This window comes from Pelmatolapia mariae, linkage group LG15 (genome assembly GCF_036321145.2).
Source record: "Pelmatolapia mariae isolate MD_Pm_ZW linkage group LG15, Pm_UMD_F_2, whole genome shotgun sequence".
NCBI lineage: Eukaryota > Metazoa > Chordata > Actinopteri > Cichliformes > Cichlidae > Pelmatolapia > Pelmatolapia mariae.
The window spans coordinates 35,774,034-35,792,539 of record NC_086240.1 but is presented as its reverse complement, the minus strand read 5'-3'; the positions used below and the strand labels follow the sequence as shown (position 1 = coordinate 35,792,539).

Here is an 18,506-nt window from a genome sequence, read left to right as displayed (position 1 = left end):
ATGCAGACCGGAGAGGCTATGAGCCCGCAGGACTCCAAGGCAGCAGAGGCCGAGGCCACAGAGGAGCAGAAGGCCCAGAACCAGAGCCAGAATCAGGGGTGTCCGGAGCCCACAGCGCCTCCGCTCCCTCCCCCTTCACCGCCACCAGCAGGGCCACCAGAATACCCCAGACCTAAGCTCATCTTCCACACCCAGCTGGCTCATGGGAGTCCCACAGGCCGGATTCATGGATTCACTAATGTCAAGGAGCTGTATGCCAAGATCGCAGAAGTGTTCAACATCTCCCCCTCAGAGGTACAACTACACTTGGCTATGGATGCAATAAAATAATAAAGTGACATGTTCAGTTGTGGAAACACATTTTTAAAAACAACCATTTGTTTGTTTGTTTTTTTAACCAGTAGAAATTCAGGACTATCAGGCTAGTTGTGAATAGGTGTTAGGTTTCCATTCTCTGCTTCTTTTTTTTCCATGATGCGCAATGATCATTTACTACTTACTGTCAGCCAGCATGTGTATTGGTTTGCACCTTGACCAGGACCAATAGCGGAAAGAAATAACCATATAAAGACTTCTTATCAGTTAACAAACATCTAACGTGACAAGCTACAGTTATAGAGTCCTAAAAAAAAAAAAAAAAAAAAAAAACCAACAGGAGGAAATAATTTTATTTTGAAAGGTGATCAACCCACAAAGTAGGGTAGACAAAAAGATATTGTGCGCTTAGTCACTCATAGGAATATAACACTCCGCTTGTTTTTATGAATAGAACTGAATGCCTATTTTTTCTAACTAACTGGAAAAGTATTCATTCTCAGTAAATTCTAAAAGAAATATTTGACATATTAGATACTTGTTAAAGTTCCTTTAGACTTAAAAACGTATTAGAGCACAGTCATGTAAAGTATCACAATTTGAGTAGATAATATAACTTACAGTATATATATTTTCTTTTCCCTCAGAATAATTAATAGACAGCTAAATAGCTCACTTGTAGCTTTGTAGATTACCAAATTCTTGCTTGCAATTAGGTTACAGAAGAATCTGCTCATAAGGCCTATAATCCTTGAGTTGAGACCTTGACTGTGAACCTTTGGAAGGCCTGGATGGAGCAGCCTGTTACGGCCCTGAGTGCTAAACATGGTAAAAGGCAAATTCTTTTAAGATGGCCATTTAGATTAAATTCAGATAGATAATAGACGCAACAGTGATCAAAGAAAGAGTAGGAGGAAACAGTAAAACAAAACAAAAAACCAACATAATTAATAAAAATATATACAAATTATTTGCATTTTGATTTCTCAAACATGAAAATGTATCTGACTTTATGTGCACCAGTACACATGAATAAACTGAAAAGACTTGAATGCAGTATTTGCTGCTATTTTTGCTTCATTCCATAGCTGATTGAACACACTTGGCAATAGAACATCACTCTTCAACTCTGGCCCTATCAGCTAGTTATCAGCTATGAAGGCCAACCATGAAGGCTTTCAGCATAACTGATAGATATAAACGTAAGATTAAGCCACGGAGACCAAGTTACATTTCATAGTAAATGACCTTGACGTTCTTGTCAGGCACCCGCCAACCATGACTGTGACACATGCAATCACATGAAAAAACATGCGGCACGCAATGTTCAACCTTGTTAAAGTAACCTTTGACATACAATATCTGTTTTAGAAGGAAACAATCAACTGATGCTCACTAACACAAAATATGCGATTACTTTAGATAAGTGTTAAAATCGTTCCCTTAGTATTTTTTTTTTTACTTTATCTTTTTTGTTCTATTTACATTGATTTACAATACTAATAATGTATAATGCAATACATTTACATGTAGTCTGATATTACTAACACAGCCCTGCAACTCAGAAGATCAAGCTGTAAAAAGTAATCTGTAGCTGTAGAATATATTGCAAACACTTCCCCATCTGAAGTTGAAGCTGTGTGTCAGCCATGTCATGGCACATCCAAGAATTCAGCAACAAATAAACATACAAACAACAAGTGAAGAAATAATACAGATTCATGAATTACCTTGCAACAAATACATCAACAAATACGTCTTTTTTATGTGAAATATGTTTGGTCAGGGTAGGCTGCAAAAGAACAAACAGTCTCCCTGCTATACAGAGAGACTTTATGATAAAATGTTACTAGTTTATTTACTTTAACAACATGCACTGTATAACTGCCTAAAATCCAATTGCATGCAGACAGTGAGAAGTGTCCTTGACCTCAGATGGAATCAATAGCAATAGCATAGAGTTATTGTAAAGCCAGGTATCAGAGAAGACTTTGGACGACAGTAAGACCGCTACGTTTGCCAAGGCAGTTATTATGAATAGCAACTGCTCCAAGAAAAAAGTCAACTCAAGTTATCTCGAATGTCTGTTTATGAAAGAAAACTGAACTTTGACATCTGCTCGCACAGTTTGCAAAAGCTCAAGTTCTCAAATAATCATGGACAAGATATTCTACATTCAAAGGTTCAGTCACACAGTGTTAAACATACTCGTTTAAAACACAATTGCTTCAATGCATGGGTGACGTTAAATAGGCGATCTCGAGAGCTTTTTTTTTTAGAAAAGGATTTGGATCTGTAGTGTGAATCAGCAACAAGTATGATTATGTGATCTTGTAAAGCAGAAGAAAAAAATGTGTATTGCTACTCAACCTGTCTGTATGTTGTGGCTTAATAGCTTTGTATGAAGTTGAAACTTCTAAATGAAGTTTCTTAATCATTCACCGCTGGATGTGCCGCCGATATCGCACTCATAGCTGAAAACAACATGACCACAAATTCAGCTAAGCTTATTGTTTGGCTCTACTGCCCTCTGCTGTCTAATGTATGTACAGCACAGCTTGAGAAATTTCGATGTGGTCCATTTGCTTTTGTAATAAAACAAGAGGAAGTTAATGAAAGAACAAGAGAGGCTGCAGGGTTACAGTTTTATGGTCATGCATTCAGTGGCAATTAGATTTTAATACCAACAAATGTGCTTAAATCAGTCCAGTATTAGAAATAATGAGAATAATAAATTGCTACTGAAGATAGAAATAATACTATTAACACATGCTTAATCTAACAAAGATCAGTCCCATAGCTTATTAATTTTTGTGAGTCTTTATACTGGCTACAGGCCTTGCTTGACTCACTTTTTCACTTTACTTTACCTAATATATATATATATATATATATATATATATATATATATATATATATATATATATATATATATTCCTTCTCCTCAGATCCTGTTCTGCACTCTCAACTCTCATAAAGTGGACATGCAGAAACTACTGGGGGGACAGATTGGACTGGAGGACTTCATCTTCGCCCATGTAAGAGGGGAGACCAAAGAGGTGGAGGTGACAAAGACAGAAGATGCACTGGGTCTCACGATCACAGACAACGGGGCCGGCTACGCTTTCATCAAGGTGGATGAGAAGTTTTTCTTTTGTTTTTTTTTTACCAATTGCTGCAACATTTTGAGTTTTTTGTGATGATTAATAAGACAAAGCACAGAGCAGAAACTCCACTCTTCAGCTGGTCATTGCTACCTTACAGTAAGAGGCCACAGAGGTGTTCGAAAAGATAAAACCAAGGACATTTTTAGGATGTCATTAAAGTTACATAAATCCACTTTTCTGAGAAACTTTAACGATCTAACCAGAATAAAAGTCAAACAAATTAAAATCCAATTTCCTTTTTTTTGGTCATATTGCAATAATAAAAATATGTCATTGTAAAATCTGTAATGATTACACTAGTTGTAATATGTCAATGCAATGTGCTTTCTCCCCCCCCCAAAAGCTGATAACTCACATCATATTCATATACTGTATTTAGTCAAATCTTTGTCTTTCAGAGGATAAAGGAAGGCAGCACTATCGACCAGCTGAAGACAGTATGTGTTGGAGATCACATCGAGGCCATCAATGACCAGAGCATTGTAGGGTGTCGGCACTACGAGGTTGCAAAGATGCTAAAAGAGCAACCGAGAGGCGTACCCTTCACTCTTCGACTTGTGGGACCCAAGAAAGCCTTTGGTAAGTAGAACATGGTGGATATTTGTTTTAATTTAATTGTAAATTTAGACTTTAATATGGGTGTTTTGACTTGAACTCGCTTAGAGCCTTAGATGACACTGGGTCTGCACACAAAAACTATTAAAATTCAGTAGTTTTACAAACATTCATACTAAAAGTGTCAGTACTATTACTTCCTGGCCTTTGCATTCACTCACTGACCTACATTAAAGTTTATGTCTAGTTATGTGATTCAATAAAAACCAGCAGGGTTCCTGGTGCTAAAACAATGGGAAAAAACTGTGATTTATAGCATGGAATGGCTATTTAATATTGTAAGCATACCAACTTCCCCTGGTAGGACAGCCTACAGAAAGTGGACACTAATAGCTTATTGCCATCCTGCCTGACATTGTCCTCAGCTGTTGATGGGGTTAGTACTCCTCAGATGTTTTTCATAACTCATCAGCAAAAACAGAAAGAGGATACAGGGATATTTCACTGGCGGTCTGCCAGTGGGCCTTGAACTCCCGTTAAACTTTCTAGCCCCAGTTAATTGACCAGTGTTACAGTAGTCAGCTGCAATGACTATGTGTGAAGTATAAATTAAAAATGCAGAAAAAGAATGCAGACAAATGTAAATGAATTCACTTTGTGTTTATAGACTGAGTCTATAATACTGCAGACAAATATAAACTAATAATGTTTTGCCTTCTCAGTTTTTATTTCTCTTTGTAAAACAACTGTCGTCTCACTTACTCAGTAAAATTTAATTACCAGACATGCACATATCTAATAAAAAAGGCTGTGAATGATTTTTGCAGTTGTTGTTGTTATTAACCCTGGGGAATAATTAATCACAAATCTTTAACAGGAATACTGGAAACACCATTTAGACATGAACACGTGCATCACTTACATGGAGGCAGACATTTATTTTTCTGTCCTTACGGTCTAATTCTCACTTTAAGCAGCACAACACTATCTGCAGTTATTGTAGTAGGGTCTCTACCTTACAATATAAAGCACCTTGCGGTAACTGCTGTTGTGCCTTGGTGCTATATGCATAACATTGAATAATTGAATCCTTCCATCCATCCATCCATCCATCCATCCATCTTCTTCCGCTTTAACCGGGGCCGGGTCGCGGGGGCAGCAGCCTAAGCAGAGAAGCCCAGACCTCCCTCTCCCCAGCCACCTCCTCTAGCTTATCTGGGGGAACACCAAGGCGTTCCCAGGCCAGCCGAGAGATATAGGCTGTATCCCAATTCAGGGTCTGCAGCCTTAAAGTACGCAGCCTTAACGGTCCACAAGGGCCGCGTACTCAAAGACCGCTAAGGCCGGAAGTGCGAGGCTTGTGAAATGGGACGGTCTAGCGGCTCTAGCCCAGGTTGCCTAGCAACCATGATACTAACAGCTGGAAACGTTTCATACAGCATTGTTTGACAGAAATGAAGGAGAAAATCTTTTGTTCATTTGTTTGTTTGTTTCTACATGAGCTTTGATTTGATAAGTATCTGGGGCTGAGACCACGGGACTGTGAAATCATGATTATTGGGCTTCATTTCTGTACTGAACAGTCATTTTAAGATTAGCTAGTAAATAACAATTACCTAATGATGTTCATGAGACTAAAGTAATCTCGCTTTGGTAATGTAAATATAATATGGCCAATATTAAAGTTATTATTTCAGTCAGTATTAGTTATTACAGCAGTGAATGAACTCTGTTTCAAATACTGAGCTTCAGTAAAGATTCAAGCTGCATTTATTTATATTTCCTGTCACCTTAAATCTTCACTCAAAGACAGGTTCCTTTGACACTGTATATATAAATGTATTATATATAACAGACAAATATTGTTCTTTCAATATGTTGGCATTACTAAATTTCTCTCAGTGCTTACTTTAAATATTCATAAAATCATCACATTTTCTGTAAGATTAAGGTCAACTATTGAACGGCGTATATTTTACAGTAAAGGCTTTAAAACCAAGTTAGTACAAACGTCACTAATGTCACATAACTTTGCCGACATGTGGCCAACAGTAATGTTTTAATGTTCTTCGTTATTAAACATTTGCACATAAATAAGTGACATAATATTCAGTACTTACTTTTAAACGTTTACTCTTCGGGCGCCCCTCTTCCGCCGTTTTTTTCCGGCAAAATTATCCACACCCACCGCCGCGCTATGCATTCTGGGATATGTTGGGCCACGAAGTCTACACCGCCACATCCTTAAAATTCAGGGAAATGAAGGACACATTTGAGGGCCGCATTTCGAGCAGCCTTTGAATTGGGACAGCCTTCGTCGCGTCGCTGTGACGTAATCGGCCTTAAAATGCGACCTTTAAGGCTGCAGACCCTGAATTGGGATACAGCCCCAATCTCTCCAGCGTGTCCTGGGTCTGCCCCGGGGCCTCCTCCCGGAATTGAATCCCTAATCTGTTAAAGGTCTAGAGTATATTTCACCAAAACCGGGTGTTAGGTTGAAATTGTTAAATGCTGTCATTGTGTTACTTAAATTTGTAATTCTTGGTTCAAACTGTATGATCAAAGACATTCCTTTGTTTCTGACCCCCTCCCCAGCCTGTTGAATGGTGGGGGAGGCTGTAGTGTTTTATTATAGGCACATCCTAGGTCAGGGGTCTGCAACCTGCGGCTCCGGAGCCGCATGCGGCTCTTTAGTCCTTATAATGCGGCTCTGCAGTTTGGGAAAATAAATTAGAAGTATTTAGCTGAAGTATATTTTATTTATGTTAGTTCTTTTTTTAAGTTGTAGTTTTAAATTGGAAGATTATTGTGATATTGAAATATAAAAATAAAATTATATTCTATTATTTTTTCATCGCTCAAAATAAGCATCACACTCGCGGAAGCCGGTGTACCCGCCGAAACGCCGTGCATTTATCGAGACTTTGAACCCCAGGTAGGCCAATTATGGATCTTCGGATCCACATTATGTCAGCAGCTATTCTCCACCGTGAACTATGTTAAAAACAAACACCACTCACGCCTCACAGATGACAGTTTACAGTCCTGCGTAAAGATGAAAGTAACTTCGTACAGCCCCGATTTGCAGACGCTGTGCGCAGAGGTTCAGGAGCAGAAGTCCCATTCTAAACATATCACAGCAGACCCGACGATGTTTGCATGAACATGCTTTTCAGCATCTCTTTATTGACCACTTTACACACACGGTTGCTGTACGCATACAGCCGGCTGTAGCTTTTCAGCCCGACACACACCAACAACAGCATAGATGGCACAGACGTTAAGGCAGCGAGGCGTGATTGCGGGTGCCGCTCAGGTGCGTCCGCCTCCCCTGCAGCGGCGCTGCAGACCATGCCCTGCCACACACATTAACCAGGTAAAATACATATTTAGGCAGAATTTTGCAAATATCTATTTTTCATTTTTTAGCAGCATAGTGCTTTTTTTCCAATTGTATTTTTTTAAAGTCAGGTCAAGGCTCCAAAAGCCCAAAGGCGATATAAGGGTGGCGGCTCACAACTGTTTTTGTTTGCTACATGGATCATTTTGGTTCAGCTGGGTGTCTTTCCTTTTGTTATATTTCTTTAAGAGTTCAAAATGTGTTAATTACATAAATAAAATGTAACTTTCTCTGTAGCACTTCATGGATTTCATAAGCAACACACCTTAGTTGTTCACACAAAGCCTAAAGGTAAAAAACAATATATACAGTGTTATCTTAATTTTAGATGTCAAAAAGTATTTGTGGCTCCCAGTGTTTTCTTTTGCGTGGAATCCGGATCCAAATGGCTCTTTGCGTGTTAAAGGTTGCTGACCCCTGTCCTAGGTGAAGGTTCTGTTTTCTTGTTTAGTAAACTTCCTGCCTTTATGACCCTTTGGTGAGCAGGAGGTCACACAAATGCACCCCCAAACACAAACACACACACTCACGGGCACCTGCACACACACACACACACACACACACACACACACACACACACACACACACACATTCTCGCACATGCATACACACACATACAAGGGCCCGACACACCACAGGGGGTGTTACAATGGGTGGTGCCTGTGTAAACTGTAACTGTATTCAATAAAAAGGCTGCAAGGAAAGCTGTTTATTTGAAGTTGGCTAGGAAACAGGTGAGGAGCGTTCAGCTCCAAGAGCCTGGTTCCGACCAGCCTCCCTTGCTAGTAAGTAAAATCGATCGATTGCTGTTCGTCTTGCTTCGTTAACGGGAATAAATCTCTAAACCAGCGGGGCCTGTGGAAGCACAGACCCAACACCGGGCTCCATCCTTACCTAAACCTAAACCTAGAAGGACTTCAGCTCTGTCCCAGGTCAGGGACAAGTTGCTGCTCCAAGTGGAGGACTAAGTATCTCAGGGTCTTGTCCACAAGTGAGGGGAGAGGGGAGGAGGAGATAGACAAGATAGACAAACGACAGACAAACTGGTGCTGCAGTTGCAGCTGCAGTGATGGATGCTGTACCAGTCTGGTGGTGAAAAGAAAACTGAGCGTAAAAGCGAAGCTCTTGATTTACCGGTCGATCTACGTCTGTACCCTCACCTAAGGTCATGAGTTTGGGTAGTGACTGAAAGAACAAGATCGCGGGTACAAGTGGTGGAAATAAACTGGGTGGCCTGTCCCTGGAGTTTGGCCATTCGGGAGGGGCTGAGAGTCAGGGGTGCTTCCAGAATTTTTCATAGGGGTAGCAATATGGGGGCCACTAAAAATATAACCCCCAAAACGGTTAATGTTTCAGCGCATAATGGGGTGTCTTCCTTTGTATCGCGCTCATGTTTATTAAAATTATTACCAACATAGGACTATCTTACTAGGGGGCCAGCAAATTTTGGGGGGTGGCCAGTGCCCCCTGGTATCTCCTTAGTTGCACCCCTGTCCAGAAAGGAGCCAGTTGATGTGGTTTTAAGCATCTGATAAGGATGCCTCCTGGGCACCTCCTAGGTGAGGCGTTCTGGGCATGTCCCAACGGGAGGAGGTCCCAGGGGCACACCCAGGACACGCTGGACAGATTACATTACTCGGCTGGCCTGAGAAAACCTTGGTGTTCCCCGCACAAGCTGGAGGAGGTGGCCAGGGACGGGGAGGGCTGGGCTTCTCTGCTTAGACTGCTGCCCCCATGACCCGGCCTTGGATAAGCAGAAGAAAATGGATAGATGGATGGATGGCAGTGCGCTAATGAGAACAGCCTTCTGAGTTACATTCCTAACCCCCCTGTCTCAAAAATATATAGTCAGCTTGTCAACGTTATGTGGACTGAATTGTTGTGTGAGAATTGTTCTGTGGGATCTGTTGCAAAGTAACAGCAAAACGTTCGAGAAAAAATGGAAAAAAGGAGCAAATTTCTTCTAATAAGGAGAAACTGATAGCAGACTCACAGCACGGTAGACTGCCATCTGCCTGGATGGTCTGGGCTTGGAGATGGGAAGGGAGAAAAGAAGACATAAACCATGCTAACACAGCGATAAAGAGTGAAGGGCGGGGGAGAGAGAAAAGACATAGCAGCTCATTTTTCATACTCTTGCAGAGTCACTGCCAAAGAAATTAAGTAAAGTAAATGTTTGATCCAAATGTACATGTTGCACTTTCACTGTTTTATAGAGCTCAAAAGGTACTTTTACTTACATTTCACTCAAATGTCTGCCAGGAAATAAAAAGAAGTGGTTAGCAGGTTCATCAGCTAATAGTGATTTGACAAGCCACCTTGTGCTGTATTTGCTTTTATGTCATGTTACAGTCTGACAAGCTTGTTTAAGCTGACATCAGCGGCACTGTGGTGCCTCTATGCTACACACATCAAATCTCTGTGCCTTTCAAACAGCAAAGGTTCTTAACAGCATGAGGTAATCCTTGTGCTTTTAACAGCATGAGGTATCTCTTTATGAAAAATAGTTTACCTGTCAACAGTTCGGTGAGTTGTTGATTTATTGCATCCTCGTTACAATATATAGAGGAAACACCTTACTCTCCTTTCCTAAGTGAATCTGAGTGTGTTGGAGCCTCACTGTCCACAGCACGCTTATCAGACAGGAAACCAAATCCATGGTTAACTGGCTTACTTCCTGCAACAGATTGGTATCTCGTAACATGTTGTCACATCTCTGTTAACAGATATTCCAGTCTTTTTGAGAATGCCATACACATCAAAATACTAGCATAGAATCAACATGCATAATTATGATTGGAATGGATTACAACGTGGATTAGTTCGCTTTTGAAACTGTCGTGTCATCTTGTTACTGTTTTGCAGCTATCTCTAATGGTCCATGAGGAAATGACTATTTAGAACCCAAGCTGAGTGGCATCCCCATATCAAGCTCCTTTAATAAACCCAGCAACTTTCCAGTATATCACGTTGTGCTTTCAGTCTCCACCTCTTTTGTATGTGTGTGTGAACTGTCACAGTGTGGTGTGACCCTCTGCATGACAGTGACAAGAGCAGAAACAAATCCCCTCATCTCACTGGGTAAATCTGTCAATCGCAAGTCTTTCTAGGTGTGTTGGCAACTAAATGACTTGATTTAAAAATGAAAACATGCTGCCAAATGGCATTTTGATGGATTCGATTAAAAGTAAGATGATAAAGTACACTCGAATCCTAAAATTGTAACACATGTTGGTTCTCATACTCACACACATAGAGTTTAAAGCTAAAGTTGTTTTTTGTTTTTGTGTGCATCATGAAGGTTTACTCAGTATTTGCAGAGTCTGTGGCTGGAGCTGCTATTACAAAGACAAAAAGTCACATAAAGTTCAGCTCCAATCAAGATGTGTCATATTTACTAATCATGTTTGACTCGCAGCAGGACAAAGATGCTACATACAGTAGTTGCTTCTGGAGTATCACTTGTTTATACTGTTAGCATGACATAGCTGATGCTGATCTCTGACCTTACCCCTGAACTGTTATTTTCTCTTATAAATTATTGAAATAACCAGATATGCATTTTAATGCAGACCTCAGGAGACTTGGGCTCAAATGATTTCTCTGGGAAGTATTTACGCATTGAGCATCTCTCTGAAATACCAGAGCGCTACAGCCATGCTTGTACCAGTGACCTAAATTCTAACATCAGTCTGCAAATTTTTCTATATGCAAATGTTCATTTAGGGGTTTAGTGTGTTAGTAGTGACCTTCAAGTGATCTGTTTTTCACATAGGGACAGGTAAGTTTGGATAGGTATTTTCCCCTATTACCCTCTAATAAATAAAATAATCATTTAAAAACTCAATTTTGTAATTTTGATTGCAATCTGAAACATTTACAGTTTTTCTCAGTCGCTTTGGTGCTTTCCTCAGATCAAAATGAAAAATGAAAAGATCAAAATCTCAAAACCATTAGTGCAACCTCGACAACATTTAGTCATTTGTGCACATCATAGTAGCAATTTCTCCTTCCTCTGAACAAATTGCAAATGCTCTTGGACACGTATCAGTTGCTTTCATACAGTTCTCTGCCATCGACCACATTATCATTTGCTTATGTCATGTCAGTCAAAATGAACTATACTTTTGGATGCTAAATAGTCGTTCCCAATAAAACTAATAGTCTTTATTTCATTGCTTGAGTTATTACATACAACATTGGTGAATTAGTTTTCAAATGCTGTCAGGCAAATGTTATACCTTTTTTCCATTATTTTTTCCTGTCCCCGAAATTGAACAATTTCTCTCATGCCATAGTCCCCGAGAATGAGAGGGGTGGAGGTCAACTCAACAAGTACGTTGTTGTGTGGGATAATGTCCCTTCTCACGACTCACATCTGGTCAGACAGTGGTTTGCCGCACATGACAGAATGCCTGTTGAATATCTCCCTCCCTACTCCCCGTTCCTTAATCCGATAGAGGAGTTTTTGTCTGCCTGGAGGTGGAAGGTTTGTGACCGGCATTCACATGCACAAATGGCTCTGCTAGCAGCCATGGATGCAGTATCCGTTGTGATGTAGATGAGAATATGTGGCCAGACAGACAGGAACGTCTGAATGTGCCAGAATGATTTACGTATGTTCATTTACAATATGTACTGTTATATTGTTCACATTTGCGCACAGCTCTACCAAAAGGGTGTTTCTCATGTTTATTCTAAATACGTGACTGTAGAGTATTTTTCTTTTGCACAATGTTGTAGAATTACAAACATCCTACACAGTAAAAATGTGAAACATACTTATTCAGTGTCTTGTACTCACTTACTTCCATAACTACAGGAATGTCTAACTCTACTGTAGATTTTATTGTACATGGCTGTGCAAAAAATGTATAGTGCTGTCTTGAGCATTTTCAGGTAGTGTCACTGAGTTCTGACCTTTTTTTTGCATCGGAAGACACTGAGAGAATACTGTACACTGTCATAATGAAAACATGACAAAGCCATTTGATTATCTTGTTCATCAAGATGGTTCAAGACTTCTCATTTTGATGGCACTGACAGTTTCATTGACATGAATACTTGCTTTTGAGGAATGGATTATTGATTTTGAGCAAGTGACCTGCTTTTGCAAGTTATCCACTAGGTTTTGCAGCTTGCACTTATTGTTTTGAGAAATACACTAACTGCTGTGCAAATGTTAATAGTGAGAAAAGCACCAAAGCGACTGAGAAAAACTGTAAGTATGAGAAATAAACAAAAAAGACTAAGAAATCAGGAAGGCAGGAAATTTAAAGTGCATGAATTTGTCTACTTCTCCAACAACTTTCCATAGTTTTATACAGGAAAATGCAGGAAATATTTGCAGAAACACTTGTGTTTCAGTGAGTGTGGAAGACACACTCACTGAAATGACAGCTCAGGTACCTTTTAATCTTTTTAATCTTTAATCTTTTACTTTAGGAAAAGTCATTAAATTTCAGGCTAAAAAAAATGAAAGAAATATTTTTGGCATTTTTAATGCTATCCAATGTCAAAATGGGTCAAATGTGACCTGAACAATATGTAAAGGTTAAATATGTTTAATTTTTTTTAACAAAAGTATAAAAAAACACCCTGACACTGACTTAATTCCAATTTTCTGTCAGTTATGGAGTCCCCAGTTCATCAACACTTTGCTATTAAAAAAATCATTATTCTGTAAAAATCAACAGACGAGGGTTATTTGAATGTAATTTTCTTTGTATTTGTGTTAGTGTTTCATTTATATTTCCATGAAATGACTGAAAACCATCAATAATCAGATCTGAACATTTTAGAATATCTCTCATAGGTTCAGGGCAGCATTTCGGTACGATGAACACAAAATCATCAAAAATGTGTTGTTGTTTAAAATATAATGGGGCTCAAATTGCCTCACTGAGGGTTAAAGATATGCACAGCAATGCTGAGACAAATAAAAATACAAATTCATTTGAATTCACAGATGCCGGCAATGTTGCTTTTCAATTACTGCACTGTACAGTGTACAGATTATCTAATGATGCAGGTCTTAGCAAATGATTTGGGGTGAATTTTTTTTAACATAAACACATTCATCAGCTCAACAGCCAACAGTGAGACTGGAAATACATTAGACAAGAACCAGCTAAAGATATCACATAAACAAGACTGACTCCAGCACAGTGGGCTTCAGTTTTTTAGAATTTCACTGGATGGGATACCACTTCTAAATAAGGAATGGAAATCTTTAAGCATTGTTATAGTTGTCTTTCTTTTCCAAAAAACTGTGTTGACAGTGATGTGTTGGAAGGAACACATCAGCCTCTTGGGAAATAATCAAAGAATATATTCATAGTTTGCAAGAAGAAAAAAAATCAGTGTTACACAATTAACATCATGCCACTTCTAACCAAATAAGCATTTGACGTTGATTAATGATTGTTGTTCTGCGTGTGTGGTTAGACATGATTGGAATGAGGACTAGAGCGCCAAAGTCTAATGAGGGCAAGATGGTGAATGGGAAGGAAACACTGCGACTAAGGTCCAAGGGTTCTGCTACAGTTCAGGAAGTGGTGAGTTTCACATGTCCTGCCGGACAATGACTGATTAAATTTTCAGATGTTCTCAGTGTGCGTATACACACACACAGAGCTCATATAGAGCATTTTAAATATCCTCTTATCAACACTTGAGCTCCTTTTTTTGTCTTGTGTCCAGCACGCTCTGATTTTTCTCTGTGTTAAGTCACACTCAAAGCTCACATGGGGCATCACAGACCTGACTTGAGCTGGAAGTAACTGAACTGTTTGACTCCACTCACACACAAACAAGCAAACGAAACTCTTTCACAGGAAGTGATCTTTATAAACAAAATTATCATTACTTCCCACACAAATGTTTAATGGTTGAACCACCGATCATTTTGTTGACTGCCTTTTTCTAATTATGTCTCATGGTTTTCACACACTTGACAGAGCTATAGCGCCATATTAGTGCTTTTTAGTAATATTTTAAATATGTGGGCTTTACAGTTTCAGTTTTTCATCAAATAAATCCTGTGGCAGTTATAAGAGACTAGAAAAAGCAGAGAGAACTAGTTGTGCATGTCTACATTTACGTACATGTCTTTCATCTGCAGAGCATGAAATAAACAAGACTGAGTGTGATCAGATTATTTGAGTGAGCAGAGTGCTTCTTGTTTGATTTAATCAAAGTGTCTTAAATTAAATCTTCTTTATTAGGTTGGAAAAAAAATCTTGGAAATCATTTTCTTTATGCTGCATATTTTACGTTATACTGATCTGGAATGAGATCAAACAGAATATATAAACATATTTACATGATTTCATAATAAGGATAATTACTCTATGGATTTTTAACACTAAGGATCATCCATAGATGCTCATATAGCTTTATAACAGTAAATTAAAAACAAAGTCCCTGACAAAAGAGCAATCCAGTGACATGCTGTCTTAGATCCTCTGCCACCATGTTTATCATAGTATTGCACACTTTTGTTTATATGTTTTATGCCAGCAGAATGAATTTGAAGAACGAGCCACCAAAAAAGTGGATGACCTGTTGGAGAGCTACATGGGCATCAGAGACTTGGAGCTGGGTAAGACTTGCCGATTAACATTTTTGTCCTTAAAATAAATGTAATCTTCACTAGTTGATAGGAAAGAGGTGCTAGCAAGGGGTTTCTGTTCAGCATTATTGGGTGAAATCTGATGCAAAGAGGCTTCTGCATCAGACTGCTCTGTTCACTCCTAGTACTAATTAGACTTGAGAAAATATGATGCAAATTGGAACCATGCAACTTTTGTCTTACTGCTGAAACCAACACATTTCAAAGGGAGTGACTTTTACTTTGATAGTCTCTGTTTCCAGTGTGAGTCCTTCTGATCACTACTTGTTGACTTGTTAGCAGACAAGTCAGCATCTTCCATGCAAATGTGCTGGAAACAAAAGTAGCCACAGGTAAGGTTTTTGATGCTGGACCATGAGACTGCCAGCAACCACTTGGCAACCAGTTGTGAACTATACAGTTTTATTTAGCAACCAAGGGGTCACTGACCGGTCACTAGGTCTGTGTGAATGGGAAATTTACAATTAATTTCACAATGATTGTTAGCAACTCCTAGCAACCACTCATAACTGGTCAGGGAATACACAGTTTTCCTTAACGAATGGATGGTTGCTAACTGGCCTCTAGCCCTGTATCTAGCCCTGTATCCTGTATCAATGGGGAATGGGCAGGGAAGGATCCAGTCCCTGACAAATGTAGAAACATAAAGGAACAAGCCATCAGGAGTTTGTTTTTACTCTTCCCAGTAACTCAATGTAAACGATGTTTAACCATATTTAATGTTTAATTTGACACAATTTTGAAGGATTTAGAATTTGGTGCTTTTATGGAGGAGAAGAAAAATGACAAAAATATCTTGTCTAGATGTTAACATGTTCACGTGCATGTATATCTCAGCTGAAGGACTTTGCTCAGTTGTCATGGAGAGCTAATACTTGCCATTTCATGCTCAGCTGAGCAACCTAGAGCTAGAGATAGCCATAAAGGCTAAAAGCTCCTGAAAAGAAAAACATTAAGTGGACCTTTTTTTTAGTCAGGGTTAATAATAGTAGAAATTGGCAGCATCACTTGCTTTCATCCTTACTAAATATCACAAGAACTGCACAAGGATGAATAATGAGCAAGAATTTGGGTCTATTGTGCTGAGAAGTTGAGAGTGATATGAAACTGCCCTTTCCCAGACTCTCAAAGCCAGTGGCCTGATGTTGCATGAACCTCATCTAAATTAGGGCAATGATTCCTTACCCTGCTCTTCGCCCGTTGTTTACTTGGATCTCCTCCTAAAAAAATATGTTTAGTTTCTTTTTCTTTTTTTTTGAGAAAACCACTTGGGAAAATATGATTTACTAAATATGATTTACTCTCACTGACAGTTTGCATTAAAAAAAGGATGCTGACAATCTCTGAATATCCTTTAAATACTCGGACAGTGGATTAGACTCTAGAATAGACTATATATCTGTACAAGGCCACTTTTCTAAATTATGCTTTACATTAAAATAAAATAAAATAAAATAAAAGGCTTTATTAGTCAGAAAGATTGAATAAATGTACAATAAACACTGCCCAAAAGAACATTTGTAACTGTGTTAATTTCTTATTTATACACCCTGAATGCAAATACAATAAGATTCCACAATTAGTATATACTTAGGTTTCCCATAAGTGCAATGGCTTCCCAAGGATATTTCAACACACATCGACTGATGTTCATGAATACACATCATTCCAGAGACATCATTCCATTGTAAAATTAAACAGAATTGCAGTCTGAGTGTTTCTTGAGAAAAATGCTTGCACATTTTGTTTTTTTTACTTGGTGCCCCACGGCTTAAAGATTACAAGGTTACACCAGAATAACTGTAGATAAGAATTAGTAAATTATATATGTACATTCCTGTGTCCCATTTTCTCTGCAGCAACCACCATTGTTGAAGCGGGCAAAGACAAGAAGAACCCCGATGACTTTGCCGAGGCACTGGATTCAGTTCTGGGGGATTTTGCATTCCCTGATGTTTTTTTGTTTGATGTATGGGGAGCTATTGGAGATGTCAAAAATGGCAGAATCTAGATGTTTGTTGTACACATATGAGAGAAGAAGAGCTCTGTTCTCTGGTATATCAAGCTGCAAAAAGGTAAAACGTAGAAGTACGTAAATATTGCCTTCCAGTCCCTATATTCATTTTGAATCACTTGCAATCATGGCCGCACTGTGATATTGTTTGAGAAATGAAATGTCGCTAATTTGTGCATAACAGATTCTTAATGTTCTACTAAACTGGACTGTCAAATCTTTACAGGAAATACAATGCACAGTAATCTGCAGAGTAGTTTTTAATACATTTGGCTAAATGAATAATCAGAAATTACTAATTCATCATCATTAGAAAGCTGTGATTGAATGTTTAATTAAAAAGAGATGCATTTAATAGAGGTCTTGACGTCTGCCACCAGCGTGCAACGGTATGTTATGAAACTGCAAGAGTTGGAATCAGCTGAGGAATCCAGAACAAGCAGTTAGCACCAGTAAGTCTGTTTCACTTTGAAAGGAGTTGCCGGGAAAACAGGAAAGAAATATTTACAGGACATTCAAAGACCAAATGAGTAATCTTTCTCTCAGTTAACAACTTATATAAGGTAAATAAAAAATTTGTGTTTTGGATTTTACCAAGTGTTCCAGAAAAAGGCATTGCAGCTTTAAATATTCTCAGTCTTGCAGTAGGTGACTGACCTGACTTGAACTTACAAAAAAAAAGTAAAATAAAATAAAATAAAAAATAATCAAAGCTGAATCTAAAAACTGAATACCAGGGGAGCAATCTAAATGTTCCTGCTCTGCAATTCCTGTAGATTCCCATGTGGAAACTGCTGTCAAACACCATATTTGAATACAAAAGAAATACAAAGGATGTTAATTCTGTAGATGAAGAAGAAGGAAATCACTTGTATCAATGTCTTTTTGAAAATAAATAAAATGTGATTTACAAATAAATACATAGAAAGTCAAAGCAATTAATTTTCAAAAAGAAATCAAAAAATATTTTGGTGGATTCTTGTGCTTGTATGTAAACTCTTACTCTTAGTTTTCTTTAAAAAATGGAAAGAATTTCTTGTGGTTGTTGACAAAAGGAAAATGTTACATATTCACTTTAACATTGTACCATGTTTCACTGAGGGAGCCTTAACTCTGTTTAAAAAAAGAAAGAGAATGCAAATATACTATAGCAGTTTGTTGTAGCATTTCATTATCACTGCCCTTAGTTTCAGTGTGTAGATCTCGCTTTGTGTTTCTGCATTGGTTAGTATTTCCAGTAAAAAAAAGGAAGCATTAACTTAACACTGGAGTGGCATATTTTTTCTGCCTTACCATTTTGCATACATAAGTAAAACCCGAATGGCTAAATTTAAATGGTTTGACCTAAGATGTGATTACACGGTTTGAGCAATATCAGCACTCTTCTTTGTGTTGCCACTTGACTGCATTTCTGTATGGGAA

At 38.5% G+C, this 18,506-nt stretch overlaps 1 protein-coding gene across 1 annotated transcript; it reads left to right on the top strand.

Annotated features, from left to right (window-relative positions):
• gipc3 (GIPC PDZ domain containing family, member 3) lies at positions 1-17,081 on the top strand. The gene is made up of 6 exons (XM_063495861.1): positions 1-294; positions 3,264-3,449; positions 3,881-4,061; positions 13,885-13,994; positions 14,959-15,040; positions 16,930-17,081. The coding sequence occupies exons 1-6, from the start codon at positions 1-3 to the stop codon at positions 17,079-17,081; spliced, it is 1,005 nt and encodes a 334-aa protein (XP_063351931.1).
• The last annotated feature ends 1,425 nt before the right edge of the window (positions 17,082-18,506 follow it).

Bases quoted from the DNA above. Each gene is read 5' to 3' on its own strand.
- gipc3 (XM_063495861.1), top strand. From the start codon at position 1: ATGCAGACCGGAGAGGCTATGAGCCCGCAGGACTCCAAGGCAGCAGAG. The intron at 3,450-3,880 runs GTGGATGAGAAG...TTTGTCTTTCAG, and splicing joins CCGGCTACGCTTTCATCAAG to AGGATAAAGGAAGGCAGCAC. The intron at 13,995-14,958 runs GTGAGTTTCACA...GTTTTATGCCAG, and splicing joins CTGCTACAGTTCAGGAAGTG to CAGAATGAATTTGAAGAACG.